At 42.2% G+C, this 20,699-nt stretch overlaps 1 protein-coding gene across 2 annotated transcripts; it reads right to left on the bottom strand.

Moving 5' to 3' along the window:
- Nucleotides 1-6,607: 6,607 nt before the first annotated feature.
- Nucleotides 6,608-19,951, bottom strand: MANSC4 (MANSC domain containing 4). Of its 2 annotated transcripts, XM_025995044.2 has the most exons (4): nucleotides 13,359-19,950; nucleotides 10,681-10,815; nucleotides 7,842-8,049; nucleotides 6,608-7,692 (listed from the first exon to the last, which is right to left on the bottom strand). In XM_025995044.2, exons 1-4 carry the CDS (start codon nucleotides 13,585-13,587, stop codon nucleotides 7,674-7,676), a joined length of 591 nt encoding a protein of 196 aa, XP_025850829.1. In that variant the 5' UTR covers nucleotides 13,588-19,950; the 3' UTR covers nucleotides 6,608-7,673. The 2 variants fall into 2 exon arrangements, with proteins under 2 accessions (XP_025850829.1, XP_072621767.1); XM_072765666.1 differs by having other exon boundaries at nucleotides 6,608-8,049; nucleotides 13,359-19,951.
- Nucleotides 19,952-20,699: the final 748 nt, after the last annotated feature.

The raw sequence follows: 20,699 nt of genomic DNA, 5'->3' as shown, positions 1-20,699 counted from the left end.
CAATTTACTAACATACAGAATAACACCCAGTGCTCATCCCGTAAAGTGTCCCTCTCAGTGCCTGTCACCCATTCCCCCCCACCCCTCACCCTCCTCCCCTTCCGCCACCCCTAGTTCGTTTCCCAGAGTTAGGAGTCTTTATGTTCTGTCTCCCTTCCTGATATTTCCCACACATTTCTTCTCCCTTCCTTTATATTCCCTTTCACTATTATTTATATTCCCCAAATGAATGAGAACATACACTGTTTGTCCTTCTCCGATTGACTTACTTTACTCAGCATAATACCCTCCAGTTCCATCCACGTTGAAGCAAATGGTGGGTATTTGTCGTTTCTAATGGCTGAGTAATATTCCATTGTATACATAAACCACATCTTCTTTATCCACTCATCTTTCGACGGACACCGAGGCTCCTTCCACAGTTTGGCTATTGTGGCCATTGCTGCTAGAAACATCGGGGTGCAGGTGTCCCGGCGTTTCATTGCATCTGAATCTTTGGGGTAAATCCCCAACAGTGCAATTGCTGGGTCGTAGGGCAGGTCTATTTTTAACTCTTTGAGGAACCTCCACACAGTTTTCCAGAGTGGCTGCACCAGTTCACATTCCCACCAACAGTGTAAGAGGGTTCCCTTTTCTCCACATCCTCTCCAACATTTGTTGTTTCCTGCCTTGTTAATTTTCCCCATTCTCACTGGTGTGAGGTGGTATCTCATTGTGGTTTTGATTTGTATTTCCCTGATGGCAAGTGATGCAGAGCATTTTCTCATGTGCCTGTTGGCCATGTCTGTGTCTTCCTCTGTGAGATTTCTCTTCATGTCTTTTGCCCATTTCATGATTGGATTGTTTGTTTCTTTGGTGTTGAGTTTAATAAGTTCTTTATAGATTTTGGAAACTAGCCCTTTATCTGATACGTCATTTGCAAGTATCTTCTCCCATTCTGTAGGTTGTCTTTTAGTTTTGTTGACTGTATCCTTTGCTGTGCAAAAGCTTCTTATCTTGATGAAGTCCCAATAGGTCATTTTTGCTTTTGTTTCTTTTGCCTTTGTGGATGTATCTTGCAAGAGGTTACTGTGGCCAAGTTCAAAAAGGGTGTTGCCTGTGTTCTCCTCTAGGATTTTGATGGAATCTTGTCTCACATTAAGACCTCTCATCCATTTTGAGTTTATCTTTGTGTATGGTGAAAGAGAGTGGTCCAGTTTCATTCTTCTGCATGTGGATGTCCAATTTTCCCAGCACCATTTATTGAAGAGACTGTCTTTCTTCCAATGGATAGTCTTTCCTCCTCTATCGAATATTAGTTGACCATAAAGTTCAGGGTCCACTTCTGGATTCTCTATTCTGTTCCATTGATCTATGTGTTTGCTTTTGTGCCAGTACCACACTGTCTTGATGACCACAGCTTTGTAGTACCACCTGAAATCTGGCATTGTGATGCCCCCAGCTATGGTTTTCTTTTTTAAAATTCCCCTGGCTATTCGGGGTCTTTTCTGATTCCACACAAATCTTAAAATAATTTGTTCTAAGTCTCTGAAGAAAGTCCATGGTATTTTGATAGGGATTGCATTAAACGTGTAAATTGCCCTGGGTAACATTGACATTATCACAATATTAATTCTGCCAATCCATGAGCATGGAATATTTTTCCATCTCTTTGTGTCTTCCTCAATTTCTTTCAGAAGTGTTCTGTAGTTTTTAGGGTATAGATCCTTTACCTCTTCGGTTAGGTTTATTCCTAGGTATCTTATGCTTTTGGGTGCAATTGTAAATGGGATTGACTCCTTAATTTCTCTTTCTTCAGTCTCATTGTTAGTGTATAGAAATGCCATTGATTTCTGGGCATTGATTTTGTATCCTGCCACGCTACCAAATTGCTGTATGAGTTCTAGCAATCTTGGGGTGGAGGCTTTTGGGTTTTCTATGTAGAGTATCATGTCATCGGCAAAGAGGGAGAGTTTGACTTCTTCTTTGCCAATCTGAATGCCTTTAATGTCTTTTTGTTGTCTGATTGCTGAGGCGAGGACTTCCAGAACTATGTTGAACAGCAGTGGTGAGAGTGGACATCCCTGTCTTGTTCCTGATCTTAGGGGAAAGGCTCCCAGTGCTTCCCCATTGAGAATGATATTTGCTGTGGGCTTTTCGTAGATGGCTTTTAAGATGTCGAGGAAAGTTCCCTCTATCCCAACACTGAAGTGTTTTGATCAGGAATGGATGCTGTATTTTGTCAAATGCTTTCTCTGCATCTAATGAGAGGATCATATGGTTCTTGGTTTTTCTCTTGCTGATATGATGAATCACATTGATGGTTTTACGAGTGTTGAACCAGCCTTGTGTCCCGGGGATAAATCCTACTTGGTCATGGTGAATAATTTTCTTAATGTGTTGTTGGATCCTACTGGCTAATATCTTGTTGAGAATTTTTGGATCCATGTTCATCAGGGATATTGGTCTGTAATTCTCCTTTTTGGTGGGGTCTTTGTCTCGTTTCAGAATTAAGGTGATGCTGGCCTCATAGAACAAATTTGGAAGTACTCCATCTCTTTCTATCTTTCCAAACAGCTTTAGTAGAATAGGTATGATTTCTTCTTTAAACGTTTGATAGAATTCCCCTGGGAAGCCATCTGGCCCTGGACTCTTGTGTCTTGGGAGGTTTTTGATGACTGCTTCAATTTCCTCCCTGGTTATTGGCCTGTTCAGGTTTTCTATTTCTTCCTGCTCCAGTTTTGGTAGTTGGTGGCTTTCCAGGAATGCGTGCACTTCTTCTAGATTTCCTAATTTATTGGCGTAGAGCTGTTCATAATATGTTTTTAAAATCGTTTGTATTTCCCTGGTGTTGGTAGTGATCTCTCCTTTCTCATTCATGATTTTATTAATCTGAGTCTTCTCTCTCTTCTTTTTAATAAGGTTGGCTAATGGTTTATCTATCTTATTATTTCAAAGAACCAACTCCTGGTTCTGTTGATCTGTTCCACAGTTCTTTTGGTCTTGATTTCATTTAGTTCTGCTCGAATTTTAATTAACTCTCTTCTTCTCCTGGGCGTGGGGTCCATCTGCTGTTTTTTCTCTAGCTCCTTTATGTGTAAGGTGAGCTTTTGTATTTGAGTTCTTTGCAGTTTTTGAATGGATGCTTGTATTGCGATGTATTTCCCCCTCAGGACTGCTTTTGCTGCATCGCAAAGATTTTGAACGGTTGTATCTTCATTCTCATTAGTTTCCATGAATCTTTTTAATTCTTCCTTAATTTCCTGGTTGACCTTTTCATCTTTTAGCAGGATGGTCCTTAACCTCCACGTGTTTGTGGTCCTTCCAAACTTCTTGTTGTGATTAAGTTCTAATTTCAAGGCATTATGGTCTGAGAATATACAGGGGACTATCCTGATCTTTTGGTATCGGTTCAGACCCGATTTGTGACCCAGTATGTGGTCTATTCTAGAGAAAGTTCCATGTGCACTTGAGAAGAATGTGTATTCAGTTGAGTTTGGATGTAAAGTTCTGTAGATATCTGTGAAATCCATCTGGTCCAGTGTATCATTTAAAGCTCTCGTTTCTTTGGAGATGTTGTGCTTAGAAGACCTATCGAGGGTAGAAAGAGCTAGATTGAAGTCAACAAGTATAAGTGTATTTATCTAAGTTATTTCTTCAGTTTGATTATTAATTGGCTTAAATATTTGGCAGCTCCCACATTCGGGGCATATATATTGAGGATTGTTAAGTCCTCTTGTTGGATAGATCCTTTGAGTATGAGATAGTGTCCCTCTTCATCTCTCACTATAGTCTTCGGGGTAAATTTTAATTTATCTGATATGAGGATGGCTACCCCTGCTTTCTTTTGAGGGCCATTTGAATGGTAAATGGTTCTCCAACCTTTTATTTTCAGGTTGTAGGTGTCCTTCTGTCTAAAATGAGTCTCTTGTAGACAGCAAATAGATGGGTCCTGCTTTTTTATCCAGTCTGAAACCCTGTGCCTTTTGATGGGGTCATTAAGCCCGTTCACGTTCAGAGTTACTATTGACAGATATGAGTTTAGTGTCATCATGATATCTATTCAGTCCTTGTTTTTGTGGATTGTTCCACTGAACTTCTTCTTAAAGGGGAATTTTAAGAGTCCCCCTTAAAATTTCTTGCAGAGCTGGTTTGGAGGTCACATATTCTTTCAGTTCCTGCCTGTCTTGGAAGCTCTTTATCTCTCCTTCCATTTTGAATAAGAGCCTTGCTGGATAAAGTATTCTTGGTTGCATGTTCTTCTCATTTAGGACCCTGAATATATCCTGCCAGCCCTTTCTGGCCTGCCAGGTCTCTGTGGAGAGGTCTGCTGTTACCCTAATATTCCTCCCCATAAAAGTCAGGGACTTTCTTTCTCTTGCTGCTTTAAGGATCTTCTCCTTGTCTTTGGAATTTGCAAGCTTCACTATTAAATGTCGAGGTGTTGAACGGTTTTTATTTATTTTTGGGGGGGGGATCTCTCTATTTCCTGGATCTCAATGCCTGTTTCCCTTCCCAGATTCAGAAAGTTTTCAGCTAGGATTTGTTCAAATACATATTCTGGCCCTCTGTCCCTTTCGGCACCCTCGGGAACCCCAATTAAATGTAGGTTTTTCTTCCTCAGGATGTCGTTTATTTCCCTTAATCTGTCTTCATGGTCTTTTAATTGTCTGTCTCTTTTTTCCTCAGTTTCCCTCTTTGCCATCAACTTGTCTTCTGTGTCACTCACTCGTTCTTCCACCTCGTTAAGCCTCATCGTTAGGACTTCTAGCTTGGATTGCATCTCATTTAATTGATTTTTAATTTCTGCCTGATTGGATCTAAATTCTGCAGTCATGAAGTCTCTTGAGTCCTTTATGCTTTTTTCTATAGCCACCAGTAGCTGTATAATAGTGCTTCTGAATTGGCTTTCTGACATTGAATTGTAATCCAGATTTTGTAACTCTGTGGGAGAGAGGACTGTTTCTGATTCTTTCTTTTGAGGTGAGGTTTTCCTTCTAGTCATTTTGCTCAGTGCAGAGTGGCCACAAACAAGTTGTATTGGGAGAAGGAGAAAAAGAGAGAGTGAGAAGGAAAGAAAAGAGAAAAAAAAAGAGAAAGAAGAAAAGGGAAAAAAGAGAAGAAAAAGAGAAAGAAAAAGAAAGGTGAAAAAAAGGGTGGGGGAAGCAATCAGAAATCAAAAAGAAAGAAAGAAAAAATACAAAACAAAACAAAAAACACGGGGGAGTATCTTCCGATTCTGTATACTTTAAGTCCCTTGACTTCCCCTGGGAATTGGTCCGTGTCGCTGGTCTTCTGGGGGAGGGGCCTGCTGTGCTGATTCTCAGGTGTTAGCACTTGGGGGAGCTGCTCTGCCCCTGCCTGGTGCAGGGCTCAGTGGGGGTTGTTCACCCCGTGAGGCCCCGGGAGGAAGCCACAGTGGCGGGGGCAGCTCTGGGGCCCTGGAGTCAGCTCCCGCAGTAGCTCCGGGGCTCTCCGTCTGCAGGGCCTGGGGGCTCCGGGGCGGAGCCGCTGATCTGCTCAGCTCGGGGCAGGAGCGTCCTCGCTGTCCTGGGCCCTCCCGGCCTCTGCCTGTCCCGGGGGAGGCCGGATCCTGGGCTGTGTCCCGGCGCCCTGTGCTCCGGGGCCTGCGCTGTTGGATTCGCGCTCCCGCCCCGCAGCCCCCTCCGCGGAGCCGCCGCCCGAGCCCCTCCAAGCTGCTCCGGGTCCCGCCGAGCGCTGCAGCCCTTAGGGAGCTCGGTGCACTCTCCCGGGGCGCAGGTGCCTGTTAGTGTCCCAGGGAGCCCGAGGGCATCCCCGCCCTCCTGGGTCCTGCTCTAACTCCCTGCGGGCCCCTTTCCGCCGGGAAGGTTGGTGCAGCTCCTGCTCCTCCGGGACGGGGCTCTCCTGTCCTGGGGACACTCGCCCCGGCCTCAGCCCGGCTCCTCGCGGGGCCCCTCCCCCTTGGAGGCCTTTTGTGTCTTTATTTCTTTTTCCCCGTCTTCCTGCCTTGATAGAAGCGCGAACTCTTCTCACTGTAGCGTTCCAGCTGGTCTCTCTTTAAATCTCAGGCCGAATTCATAGATTTTCAGGATGATTTGAAGGTTATCTAGGTAATATGTTGGGGACAGGTGACTTAGGGACCCTACTCTTCCGCCGTCTTGCCCCTCCTCCTGGGCATGATATTTTATAATGACTAGCAAATAAGGATAAATTAATGAAATTTTTTAATTCAGACTTTCATTTGTGGCTAATATTCCACTGATAGAGATTTTGTATATTTCTTTACAGAAATCGACTCCGCGCCCCCCCCCCCCCCCATCCCCCAAGGGAAAGAAACAGAAACACCTCTTAATCCACTGGATAATTTAACATAAGAGAAAACAGTACTATTTTATTACTCCTGTAATAGTATTTTTTTCTTATCTATTCTTCATGCTTATTAGCTATCTTTTAATATCTATTCTCACATTTCAAAAGGGTTTCAAGGATTAGATTAAGGGCCTAAAGTTTCAAATCATTGGAGACTTGAATTAAAGTGCCTGCACTTTGAGGGGGCTGTGTAGATCTGGTGTAAGATTGGGACAGAGCTGAAATACCTGCAGGTAATATTTGCACCTGGGAAAAGAATGCATACAAGAGAAGGATGTAAACTAAAACTCCCAAGCTTTATTCAACAGAGATCAACACAAAACTCAGATTCCAGTAGCAAGGTTATTTAAAGGCATGTCAGCTTTTAAAAATGAAGATAGTTTAGGATTAAGAAGAATTCATCAATTGAACATTAAAACTATAACAAAGCATTTGCACATAGGTTAGTGACTCTAATAATAATGCTCTTCTGTCCAAACCACTAAAAGAGTTTATTAACATCCATGACAATAATTTGACCTTGACAGACAAATGATGTTACAGTATTTTCCTCTCTGTATCTTTTTTCCATGCTTTTTGGGAAAATGGAGGCCTTATCTAATAGTGATTTCAAGTATGAACTTTTGAACCAGATTACCTATTAAGTCCTGGCTTCACTATACAACCTGTGTGACTTTAGGCAGGATGTTTAGCCTCTCTTCCCATTTTCCTTATCTGTAAAATATAATAATACTATAATGGTTAATAAAAGTATGCTAACTCATAAAGTTATATCAATGAGTGAAGACATGTACAGCACATAGAAGCATATCTCTCTTGCAGTGCTCAATATCTAGGGGTCAGGATTTTGGATCTTTAGTACACTGCTCGAGAAAATGGAAGTAATAAAAAAAAAAGCAGTTAAGTTTATCAAGCATTGGCCTTTTTCAGAGATTGGTAGGAGTGACATCTTGTGCAGTTTTTTTTTTTTTTTACACACTGCCCTTGTCCTATAGAAAACTAAAAGTGATACTCTTAAAAGCTTACAATCTCCCTGTAATTTTGGCTATTAAAAGTTCTCCTTTAGAATGTTAATTTTTTAAATTTGTCTGGATCCTGACTTTCTCTGCCCTGGTTTATACTGGCCTTGCTGCTTTCTGCAGCATCCAGATGCCAAGATGATTATACAACAGCAAAGAAAGATGACAGAGGTACAGAGGGCCACTGGAACCAGCCATATCTTTGATATCACAGATGTCCCATCAGGTGTCATGTCTTCATTCTCAGATGTGTGGTTTCTGCTGTTGGACCCCTTGGTTTTGTTTAGTAATTGCTTGCTACTGTTGAGTCGGGATGGAATAGGCCTATGAAAAAGTTTTGTGTCTATGGGAACAAAGAAAGGAGAAACAGTCTTGTTATCTGGATTGTTGATAAAATCAGTACTGTGTGACACCATATTTATCTCTGTGGTAATGGAGTCATTTAGGGAAATGAATCTTGCCCAAGAACCTGTGGTTAATTCCTTGGAATACCTGGTATTGTTTGTGTTGACAACCAAATCTTGATGTGTGGTTAATGATGGCACCATTGACGGTAGCATTTGGTTTATCATGGTGGTTTGTTGTTTATCTAAATTCGTAGCTTTTAGAATCCTTAGTTTGTCCCATGGGCTAGATGAAGAACGAGTATTTAGGTATGTGGGAGGTGACTGTTCAAAAATCAGCAAATCTGGATCTATACCTGAAAGATAAATAGGGCATCATTCATTTTATTTCTTATTTCAAGGAGAGAACCTCAAAGCACAGTTTGGAGAAGTCTTGCATTTGCCATTGAGTTAGTGAACTTAAGTTTAAGTTCAAGTTCTATTACATTCCTCCTAAAGACTTAGAAACATTTGAATTTATCTTAACTTTTGACAACGCTTCCCGTTATGAACAAATTTGGCTACATCATGGAGGAATCTTTGCGTCTGACAGGGTTTTTGGGTAACAATAGCCAAGTTAGTGCAAGAACTGGAAAAAAAACAAAAAACAAAAAACAAACCAACAACCGTTTGAGATATAGAGCATTTTCAAACAAAGTTTTTAAAAATTGAGCCTGAGAAGTGTAACTGTATTCAAAATCATGAGCAAAGCCTTCTGTCTCCTCCCTTCCTGTTCCCTGAGGATCCTGACTTTGTCTTCGGTATTTTCTCTCTCGTAAAGGAACTCCTTTCCCTCTGACTTCAGACATGGCAAATATTGCTTCATCTATAAAGGGGGAAAAAAAACCTCAACAGCTTTCCAATCATCTCTCCTATCAGTTTCTGTCTCTCCGTCTCTCTCCCTCTCCCCCTCTAGACACACCAACATCCCTTTCTTTACTTTGTTGTTTACCTTCTGCCATCTTATTCCATCCTCACTATTCTGTCAGAATTATTCTTCTGAGGTAATCAGTAGTTTCCATATTTCCTGATCAGTTTCATTGCTTTGACTTTTATTCCCGATACTGCCATCCTTTCCTTTTTAAAAAAATTTTTTTTATTTATTTATTAATGACAGACAGAGAGAGGCAGAGACACAGGCAGAGGGAGAAGCAGGCTCCATGCAGGGAGCCCGACGTGGGACTCGATCCTGGGTCTCCAGGATCACACCCCAAGCTGAAGGTGGCACTAAACCACTGGGCCACCGGAGCTGCCCGTGCCATCCTTTCCTTAAAATTCTCCTCCCAGGACTCCCCGGAGCAGAGACTCTCTTGGTACTTTACCTCAGCCTGCCTGCTTCTCACTTTTTCTTTCTTTAGTTGGTTTTCTTCTTGGTCCTAACCAGTTGTGTGCTTTCCACAATCTTTCATCCTTTGTCTTCTGCTGAATTTTCTCTGCATCTCCCCCCTTCACCACATACAAGATTATCCTCATCAACTGACCACTACGTCAGAGGCCCGAAATCCACATCACCAGTTATTTCCTCTTTCTTGGTCTCTGGTCTCATTTCTCTTATACTCTACTGAAGGTTCCCGCCTAGACATCTCAAGTCATCACTGAACATTCCCAAAGCCAGAATCCTTTGCCTGGCTCTTCTCTATCTCTTTCAGTAACCTCATCAATCTTCCATCACCCATGCTGGAAGATATCTGTACTGTGGAACAATTTTTGACTCCTCTCACTTCTTTTCCTTCATCCAAAAAGTAACTAAGGTCCTATCCAGTTGCCTCCCAATGTACTGATAATCATCCCTCCTATTTGTTGGAGTTATGGTCCCCTACTCCAGATCTAACGCCTCCCTGACTAGATAGTCTAATTTGCATCCTGCATATAATTTTCTTAAAGACCATCACACTCATCACTTTGATGATGGCATTTTCTCATTAAATACCTTTGCTGGTTCTCTTTTGGTGACAAAGTCAAAACAAAACACTACTCTATCCAAAGCCCTTTGGTAATCTGGCCTACTCTATCTTACCCATATTTTCATTGCAACCCCAAATGTGCCCCTATTTGTAGCCAGACCTGTTTTCATACCTTCCCATGATGTGATAAAGAACTCCTTATCTTGCTTCTGCCTGGCCTCTCTCACGAAGCTGCCTCTGAATTTAGCTTTCTTTAGTCTCCTCTTCTTTTGAGTGTTAGTACTTGAGGCAGTATCACACATTTTTAAAATTCACCTACACTTTTTACACTAATTGTGAGACTTGTCATATCAACTAGACGGTAAGTAACTTGAGGGCAGAGATATGGCTGCCATCTTCTGCAATGCTGCTCACAGCCTGCAGGATTATGTGTTCAGTAAGTACCAATCAATGACGAAATTTATCTCGTTTGTATATTGATGGCAAAAATCCATTCTCTCATATTTACCAGTTTGCACCCTGAGTTTACATTCATAGGGAAGGGACACTTAAATGTGTATTTTTCTAAAAGTATACTGGTTATCTTGGGACCATTGGTATGGCAATGTGTTTTAGTAAGTGTATTTCATTGTCTTTGACATCCATCTTTGTCAAATCCTTGTATGCGGTGTCAATTGACCTCAAAACTGCCATTAAGCGTTTTATTTATTTCTGGTAGCATCTTTAGCCACTGGAGTAGAAATGCCTATTTTGGCTTTTGCTGGGGGCTCCTGGAATAAAGATAATGCTTAAGCTCTTCTTCAGTCACATATGATTTGTTATCATTTGCAATGAACTCATCATTGCCGAGCATGCCGAACTAACAGAAATATACTTTTGGTTGTTTGCCCTGGATGCCCGAAACTTTTCCAGATAGAAGGCACTGGAAAATGATGATTCAGGGATTCATACATGGCTATTGTCAGCCAGTTTCTAGGTTTTTATGTCTCTACTAGAACATTACCAACATTCTTCAAAATATGTGCTAAATACATAAATCATTACCTTCTGTTATGTTGTATAAAATGGCACTGGTTCCAGGCTCTAATATGCAGCTCTCCAATGTTGGGCAGTGAATGTGGAGGCAGTTGACATTGTCATGAATAGGATCATGGTAGAAGACAGCCACGTTACAGGAAACTGAAAGGAAAAGTGCATCTGTAGATGGTTTTGATTTCTATCAGCTTGATGAGTTCTAAGCAACTTAGATTTCTCTCAAGAACATTGGATTAACAGCAGTATATTGCAGGGCTGTATTCAGACATTTTACAGAACATTATGAACTACAGTAACTGTTTCTATGAATGTGGAAAATGCCTCTTTAAGAGAAACTATCCACTGATTTTCTTTAATCTTTCACATACTCCATTCCGCAGAGAATTACATGGAATCATTTTCCAATCCCAGTATTTTATGTTTGTGAAAAGTTCATTTAGCTACAGAAGCCTCTGGGGATTTGTACATATCAGATTTCTAGTTGCAGCGCCCTCTCAGAATGCTAAGGTACTGGAGTTCACCAGAGAAATAACGAAAATAAAGTGACAGATGTTGTAACAAAAGAGGCAGTAATGGGAAAGTAAAAACAGCAATTACTGGGAGAGGCCCAGATGGTGGGAAGGCAGCAGGCCAGGTGAACACTACCCTGACCCTGATTGTAGGGGAGCACTAGCCCCATGTTGCAAATTGCACAGCCAATGAAGAGCTTATTCAGTGTCACTTAAAGAGGAAGAGAGTCTACTGACAAGGATGTTAACATTTGGAATTCTAATGGGTAGAGGTATATCACTTACTCATGCTGTCTCCCTTTTACCAAATAAGTTTGCTCCTTAAAATGTATCATATTATTTCTGGAAAACCTGAAGTCCGATTTGTTGAGTGCCAGTCTTCAATCTGTCCTCCGTAAAGTGCAAAACAGATTTTCCTCCGGCTTCAGTGTAGTAGGAACCATGTGCTAGGAAATATCCACTGGCCAAAGGTATCAACTTCTTTAATAAAACAAGATTACAGAGGGATAGCATACAATTACCAGACCTCAGAGTATGCCTACAGCTGTTGTGGAATTGCTGCTGGCCAGACCTGTGCTGCCTCTGTGTGAGGTTAACTGTGGGGTGCTGCATCTCCCCCATTACTTCTGGGACATCCCATGGTTCTGCATTCCTTACTTTTCCAGTAGAATAAAGAAGAGGGCAGAAGTCAACGAATAATATATTACTCATACATTTTTAGATTACAGATGCATTCCCTGAAGACTGCTGTCAGGTTCAAGGGAAAGGGCTAAAAAACATTCAAATTTAGACATCTAAATTTTGTATAAGAAAGCAGTTGATGCTGTAGAGAACAGTTTTGAAAGATTTTTTTTTTTTTTATGTACCTCTTTGTGTACACTTTAGAGTTCCAGCTCTGAACAGGTTAACTATTGCAGGACTGTGACTTTTTAAAGTTCTGGCTTCCATCTAAAAAACAGAGACGTGTGTTTGTGCCCTTTCTTCTGGAGGAAGAAAACCACAATTTGGACGCTACAGAGGCTCTAAAATCATGGAATTCTGCTGGATGCTTATAGTCCTCTGGAAGTCCAGAGGACAAACTTTCCTTGCAGTGGACAGTCAGGTAAATTGGTGCCATGGGAAAATGCCAAAAAGTATCCCCCCTCACCCATCTTCCCTCAAGGCTTCTGGAACAGCTTATGAGAAGCATCTCTAAGGTGAAAATCTGGATTGGAAACTTTTTCAAAAAGATTTCCCTCTAATAAATCAATTGCCCCCCTTGTGTGCCTGATTACTCTTGAGCGCTTAGCCTGGGACAGCTTCTCACACTGTGGTCAGTTTACACCCTCCAGTAGCTCCAGTCTGTATCCCAGAAATCTTACATGCATACTTGGATAGGAGGCACTGGCAATAAGTTCATATCAAACCATGGAAAGAAAGTGTGGAAGAATCAAGAGAATCATTTTAAAGTGTTGTGTTGCTTTTGCTGTTTCTTTCCAAGTAGCTCTAAAACCTTGGAAAAATGAAAAACAAATGAAAGAAGTCTCTAGACAATTCTGCAATAATGGAATGTTTTCCTAATTATAAACCTTAATCATATTACATGGATGATGTTTAACTCTGATTCTAGATTTCAGACAAAAAAATCAGAATATTTAAAATATATATTTCTTTTCTTTCTTCTTGCTATTTGCCATATATACCTACCTATGTCTTTCAAAAAAACATCAATCACAGTCTAAATTCCTGTTCAATGCAACCCACATTTGCTCAACACAAGCAAGCACATTTCAAAAATTTGAAATACCAATATCACCAAAAGAACATTGGAAAGGAAATTACTATATTTTTGAAATCATATATGCCGTATTTGCGGGCTATGGAAATATTTAGTTAACCCTTGAGGAAATATTTTTATTTAGCACTTTAGTGAAGAAAAGAAGATTTTCTGTCACCTGTAGGTTTCATGGTATTGTGGGTCATTCATTACCAGATTTGTAAACTGAGCCCGTACTGACCCAGACAGTAAAGTCAGTTTCAATCTCTCTCCCACTCTCTCCCATCCCCATGTCTCTCCCTCATCTTCCCTCGTCCTGTTCATCTGTTCGTTCACTGGAACCTCTGCCTAGGTTTCCTTACTTAGGTCTTCATTTTACCAGTTTCTCCTGATTTTTGCACGGGCGTATCATTAATACTTACCATCCTTCCTAAGGCAGCAGCTCCTGCTGCATTTCTGGCCGGTGCTTTCAGAGTAATATTTCAGGAACTGAGCTCCCAGCTTCTGAGACTCCTCCAGGTCAATCAAGAGACCTGGAAAGCGACGGATCCAACAGTCTCTGTAAAAAATGGTGGGTGAGCAGAGAGAGTCTGAGGTCCACGCCATGCTTAGGAGCAGTACCAAGGATGTTGCCACCACTGCCACATGCATTTCCCTGGTATAAAGATTGGGTAAGAAATCTGAGTTCCAGATAGATGCCAGAGCTGACCATCAGGGTTTGGGACAGTTTCTGGAACTTCGAGGCTGTTGGCTAAGGGACTGTCCTGGAGGGTCACCTTCTAGAAAAATGAAGCCATTCTTTGACTGCATATTGATTTTTCTTTTATTTCTTCCCAGCTGAGCCCTTGGTGAACATTTGACTTTCTGACGTTAATTTTGAACATTTTCCAGGCCATTTCGATACTCTGTCCCTTAGTCTCTTGAAGACGTGGATTCTCTCTTCTGCTTTTCTTCTTTTACTGAATGTGAATAGTCACAGACACCTCTTACTAAGTAAAATAAAGACAAATGGAAACCCTAGCCAAGAGTCTTTCTGAGGAAAACAATAATTTAGTCACTTGACGTCAGATAAAGTAAGGATCCATTTCACCACAAACAAGACATGGTTTTGTAAGGGGACTGCTGTATGCTCTTAAAGGAACCTGTGACTGCAGATTTTTTTTTTCAATCTTTTTTTTTTTTTCCTGTGAATTTAAGTTCTGGTATTCAGGTTCACCAGAAAACCAGTTTGTGCACTGGTTTAAATGTTTTGTTTTTACTAACAAAACAAAACAAAAACCTTGAAAGTGAATGAAAACCGAAAATGAAAAAAATTAAATTTTAATTTTTCAGTGATTTTGAAAACATTGAATGTGGATATGTGGATCCTAGTCATTTCTGGGAGCCAGGCATATTTTCCCCCTAAAAAAGGCCAGCCACAATCTTTCTTTAAAAAGCGTAAATGAAAAGCATTACAGCTGAAAATTGTGAAGAAGTTCAAAACGGGGGCTATCTAATCTATTTTTTGATATTCAAGTTTGCAAGTTATAAAGGATACTTCCTTGTGAAGCATATACATAATGGCATAGTATCTCTGATTGGAGCAGATATAGTTGCTAAGAAATGTGTATTAGGGAAATGATGAAATGGTTTTAAGTTTCTAAACATTAACAAAATTTCAATTGCAATGCCAAAATATTTGAAAAGATACTAAAGGCAGCAAAAATGGTTTCTCATTTTTATGAAGATTATAGTTTCTATATCCCATGATGATGTCCAAGATGACAAATTAGCTCAAAGCATGAAACTTGCTTTTTTTGTATCCATTTTTATACCAAGCATGAGTGAAAATCATGCTTTTCGCATAAAGTTCTGCTATATTGCTCATTAAAAAAAAAAAAAGATGAAGCTTTTTCTATCCTGTGATCTGGATTTCTTTCATACCTTTAACACAATGATTCATTCACTTACTTGACACAAAGATGTTAACATTCTTTGATTTTTCATCTCTACCTGTTTTGTAATAATAGCCTAGCACATATCCTTTGATTTTTAGAAACATATAACTTAATAAGAAAATATTCAAGAGGCTGAATAACTTTAAAAACAAAACATTTCACTTTCTCCTAAACAAACATTATAACAGATTAACTCCTAACCTTGCGTAATCCACATAAAATACACTAAAAATGATAAATACGTTATCCTATTGAACTTCTCATAGAAAGCAAGTTTCAGTTGCTTACCTGCAAATAATCAGACTGTTCTATCTGTTCCAAGGGGAAAAGGAAGAGAGGTTTCCTAATGGCAAAGCATGAGACAGGTGAGGAACAAAAGATTACTCCCTGTACTCCATGAGGTTCCATAGATACTTCGATTAGTTCATGCCCTGGGGACATAAACCGGATAGTCTGCTTTCTAACCTTCTAACCTCCATGTCTTTCAATCCCATTAAATGCATTTTCTTTCCTGTGATATATGATTCCTTGAAGTTCTCATGTATACTGCAGGGATAATGGCGCAATCCACAGTGGCTTAATCCTTTTGCTGTCAAATGATGTTCAAGTAAAGATCAAAGTTGCATTTTAAAGAATCTCCAAGTTCCGACATAAAAGCATGCTTTAAAATTTTAAGAACATTGTGTGTGTGTGTGTGTGTGTGTGTGTGTGTGATTGCATAAACATTCAGTCTGGAAACCAGGAACTCGGAGCCAAGTATTTTAAAAAGGAGAGATAGAAACTGGACTGCAGGGACAGAGGGAGGAATCCACAATGGGCTGAGATATGTGGCCCAGAATCTAGTCTCAAAAAAGTGTCCATGTGAGATGAAGTTGCAGAAACCAGAAAGCAGTTGTGGGTAAAACATTGCTCTATAGCCTTTGTATAAATTTTATCAAATACTCAGAACCATTACACTATTGCAATGCAGTGATATATTGTACTTATTTCCAACTGGGTGCTCTTGAGAGGGGTTCAAAACTGGATTTTTACCTTAAAAACCTCTCATCTCTTCCAAGAGCCTGATTCAATTGCTCTAGTGTGGGAACCAGATTTTTTTTTTTTTTTAAAGATTTTATTTATTTATGAGAGAGACAGAGAGGGAGGCAGAGACACAGGCCGGGGATCACAACCTAAGCCAAAGACAGATGCTCAACAACTGAGCCACCCTGGTGCCCCGGGAACCAGAATTCTTATAAATATCCCAGGTGATTTCCTAAGATGTTTGAAAAACATGGACATGACACTGGAAAAAAAAAAGTTTTCAATACATGAAGATGCTCAATCTGAATTAAATATGAGCCATTTTTATTTATATTTTTAAAGATTTAATTTTTTGAGAGAGCACACGTGTGTGCAAGGGGCGGGGCAGAGGGAAGGGAGAGGCAGAGAGAGAGGGAAAGGGAAAACAGACTCTCACCTGAGCGGAGAGCCCGACTTGAAGGGTGGTGGGTGGGTGGGTGGCTCAATCTTCTGTCACTACCCAGAGATCTTGACCTGAGCCAAAACTGGGAGTTGGATGTTCAATGAACTGAGCCACCCAGGTGCCCCTGAGCCATTTTTAAACAACTGTGCTATTTTAAACTCATTTAAATTGCCCCATATGCTTTAATGAAAGGAAAATAGTTTTGTTTGTTAAAAAGAAGAAGAAATACAGTTTTCTTAAAATGTTTTGTTTTGTATTAAATTGATACATATTTCACTTTAAAAACCCAAACTGCACAGAAAAGTACAAAAATAAATAAAAACTACAGTCCTACAGTCTTAACACTTTGGTTATTATCCTTTAAACATCTCTATAAGAAATAGACACATGTATACGATTTTACATAAATAGATTGATACTGTTCCAGAAACTGTTTTTTAAAGATTTATTTATTTAATTTAAAGAGAGAGGGGGGCGCCTGGGTGGCTCAGTTGGTTAACTGTCTACTTTCAGATCAGGTCATGATCCCAGGGTCCTGGGATCAAGCGTTGCATGGGGTTCCTTGCTCAGTGGACAGTCAGCCTCCCCCTCCCCCCCCCCCCCCCCCCCCCCGCTCGTGCTCTCTCAAATAAATAAAATCTTAAAAAAAGAGAGAGAGAGCGCATAGGTGGGAGGGGCAGAGAGAGATGGGGAGACAGAACATTAAACCGACTCCACACTGAGCATGGAACCCACCAGGACTTGACCCAGGACCCTGAGATCACTACTTGAGCTGAAACCAACAGTTTGGTGCTTAAGCGACTGTGCCACCCAGGTGCCCCTCCAGAAACCATTTTTTAAAAATTTAGTGTAAAATTATATTTTTCAGGGTTTCTTTTTTTTTTAAGATTTTATTTATTTATTCAAGAGAGACACAGAAAGAGAGAGGCAGAGATATAGGCAGAGGGAGAAGCAGGCCCCAAGGCCCCAGGAACCCGATGTGGGACTTGACCCTGGGACTCCAGGATCACACCCTGGGCCGAAGGCAAAGGCGCTCAACCGCTGAGCCACCCAGGCATCCCTTTTCAGGGTTTCTAAAGAAAGATGTACATGTATCTCCAAAGTTAATGGCTCTACAGTACTTCATTACACACAAGTACCAAAATTTACTCTGCACTTTAGCTTCCTCAGCTGTAAAACAGAATAAAAAAGTAATATTGTAATCCATGAAAAGCACTGACAACAGTGCCTGGCATATAATAAACATTCAATAAATGTAAGCTACTATTACTATTATACATTATATTTTCCATTTTTTTATGATTAAAAGGCAACACTGTGATAACCATCTTGTACCTTGATTTTTTTTTTTTCATTCCCAGGGAAAGGTGTATTTTCCATAAATTCTTAAAGAAACAGCCCATATCTGACCCTTACTATAGTTTTTTTTGTAAAAAGATCATAATATAAAGTGTCTGAAGTGAGTCATAGTACCACAAAGGCCAGTCTTTATTATTCATTGATCAGTCAATGACAGATTTATATTATACCACCAGTTATATGTAAGCAGTATTTTCATGAGGCTTAGAAGTAATATTTTAGGTCTTTTGTAAATGAGTTTATATTGCTTTGACTTTGCATTTCTAGCTGAACAGAAAGCTTACTGTGTTGTTATAAAAATGATTTGATCTTTTAAGATACTTCCAGTCCTAAATGACGTTATTACCCTATCAGGGCCAAAAAGCTTACAAGTTCAGTGCCCAGTATTGTCAGACTAACACCCCAGATGCCCTGCCCAAGCTAATCTTACTCAGATATTACTGTGTGTGATTTGCCTTTCTAATGTGCATCATTCTTTGAGCGTGATTTTTTGGGTCTGTTTTTAAAAGGCAAGAAAATACCAGTCTGAGGCATATCTGTGACATTTGGAAACAAAAGCATCCATTGGTGAAAGACTCTAAAAGGACAGAGAAGAGACTAAGAGCCTGTTCTTCTTGGCTGACCCACTGAATCTGGCATTGTCGCTGATGGAGGCACAAATAAATCCCAACTCCAAGCCTCTTTGATAGAGGGTGTGCCTCCCCACAAAATTCCCCAGCTCAAGGTCTAATACTGGAGATGGCACTTTCCTTACCCAAAGAGGTTGCTAAATTCATGGTCACTCATCCTCTAAAAACCATAGAATGTCTTAGAATGCATCCTTACCATGTGAAGTTGGCTGAGAATGGAGTTTTACCAGTAATGATTTAAAGGCCAACCAAGTGAAACAAGGTGAAAAGCTAGAAGTTTTTCGCAGAATTTAAAAAAAAGAAAAAAAAAAAAAAGATGAATGAGGCAAGTTGTGGATGCATCTTTGTCTCCTTCACTCTTCCCAGGGAGGCCAGAATCTCTTAGAATTTTTTTCTATGTCCTTTAAATTTCAGTTCCTTATTCATGGTGCATGATGAAGAAAATAATGGAAGACAACACCTCACTACCAGGTAGCTAAGTCACATAGTGAGAAGCACAAATTAACCAAAATGGTGCTGTGAAAGGATTTCAAATAGAACTTTCTTCTCTGATTTTTAGCTCTTCCCCCTTCCTAATGTAAACTGTTAATCAGCATTATAGGAGGAGGTATTTTGTTTCCAAAAAGCAGAAATGTATTTATGAAGAAGGTGTCATTTGACAACTGGACTTGTCATTCAAGAAGACAGTTGAAACTCGTAATAATAAAAACAGAGGGCAGCCCAGGTGGCTCAGCGGGTTAGCGCCGCCTTGGCCCAGGGCGTGATCCCGGAGTCCTGGGGTCCAGTCCCTGCATGGAGCCTGCTTCTCCCTCTGCCTGAGTCTCTACCTCTCTGTTTCTCATGAATAAATAAATAAAATCTTAAAAAAAAAAAAAAAAAAAAAAAAAACAGAGCCCAAACACATCTTCTTCCCAAGTTGAGGACTATTATAGTAGAATCTCGGTCTGGGAATTTTTTCAAGGGTTTTTTTTGTGGGTAAAAGTGCCTGCTCCCTCCTAATCCTTATCCCTCTCCATCAACCCGGCTAAACTTAAGAGTATCCCTCTCCCCCTTCTAAGATTAATTCGTAGCTCATGAGCAACACGAAGTCCGTATTATTTGGCGTGAGCTTTCCATGCATTTCTTTGCGATGTTCAATGAGAGAAGACCAGGAATAAGTGGTCCCCCCCACTCTAAGTAGCTCTCAGATGGGCGGGGGCATGGGCAGGGGAACTAGGAGGGTGACCAGAAAGCCACCTCCGTAGGCCAATAGGACCAAAGGCGGCCAGACCTTTCCCCACCAAGGATCACGCTCTGTCCTGTCCAGCCCGACCCAACTGAAAAGGGACAAGCAAAGGCTGTTAGAGGACAGTGTAGGGCAGCCCGGGTGGCTCAGCCGTTCAGCGCCTGCCTTCGGCCCAGGGCGTGATCCTGGGGTCCCGGGATCGAGTCCCGTGTTGGGCTCCGTGCATGGGGCCTGCTCCTCCCTCCGCCTGTGTCTCTGCCTCTGTGTCTCTCTGTGTCTCTCATGAATAAATAAATACAATCTTTAAAAAAAAAAGAAAAGGATAGTGTAAAGGAAGTCACGCGGCCTAACTTTAATTGAATTGCGCTCCTGTCTTTCTTTTAATAGCATAAAGGATTAGCGGCCCCAGCAGCGGACGCGAGCTCCTGCGCTTCCCGACCCTTGGCGGCGGCGGCACTGGCGCCCCGCGAGCCCCGCGAGCCCCATGCTCGAGCCCCGCGAGCCCCGCGAGCCTGCTGCCACCGCCCGGGCCTCCTTCCTCAAGATGGCTCCTCCGCGGTGACCTCTGCGAGGCGTCAGCTCCGGGTGCCACCTGCGTGCGCAGGGCCGGGCGAGGTGCCGCAGCGCCCACCTCCGGGACACTCCGCCGGATTGGGTTGGACGCGCGCTCCCAGGCGTGATGTCATTTTGACGCCCGGGACCCCGGGCTCGCGTCGTCCCGGCGCCCCCACGCCCGCCCCCTCGGCTCTCCCTTCCCGCGCGCGCAGCGGCGTGGACGACCGAGCGCCCGGGCTGCCTGCGGCCTCGGGCAGCGCCGCGGGCGGGGTCCTGCGGGCGGAGGGGGGCGGCGCGGCGTGCGGGGCGGCCGCGGGCTGGGGGCTGGGAGCCCCGGAGGCCGCCGCGGCCCGCAGCTCCCGGCCGAGCACGGCGGCCGCCTCCCCGCGCGCGGCGCGCGCCCGCCCGGCCTTCCGAGGCGCGGGGGCGGAGCAGGCGGGCAGGGCCGCCGCCGCGGCGGAGCGAGGCTGAGCCGCCGCCCCCCGGCCCGGGAGGAGGGGCTGCCTCGGGGGCGCCGGCGCGACCCAGATCGGCCGGGCGGAGGCGGAGGCGGAGGCGGGCGCGGGCGGCGGCCCGTCGCCTCCCGTCGCCTC

Source organism: Vulpes vulpes, chromosome 8 (genome assembly GCF_048418805.1).
Source record: "Vulpes vulpes isolate BD-2025 chromosome 8, VulVul3, whole genome shotgun sequence".
NCBI classification, from domain to species: Eukaryota; Metazoa; Chordata; class Mammalia; order Carnivora; family Canidae; genus Vulpes; species Vulpes vulpes.
The sequence above is the reverse complement of the archived record's forward strand: the minus strand, read 5'-3'. Positions and strand labels throughout refer to the sequence as shown.

Bases quoted from the DNA above. Each gene is read 5' to 3' on its own strand.
- MANSC4 (XM_072765666.1), bottom strand. From the start codon at position 13,587: ATGCATGTGGCAGTGGTGGCAACATCCTTGGTACTGCTCCTAAGCATG. The intron at 10,816-13,358 runs GTAAGTATTAAT...TTTTCCTTTCAG, and splicing joins CTGCTGCCTTAGGAAGGATG to TTTCCTGTAACGTGGCTGTC. The intron at 8,050-10,680 runs GTAATGATTTAT...TTTATCTTTCAG, and splicing joins TTTATACAACATAACAGAAG to GTATAGATCCAGATTTGCTG.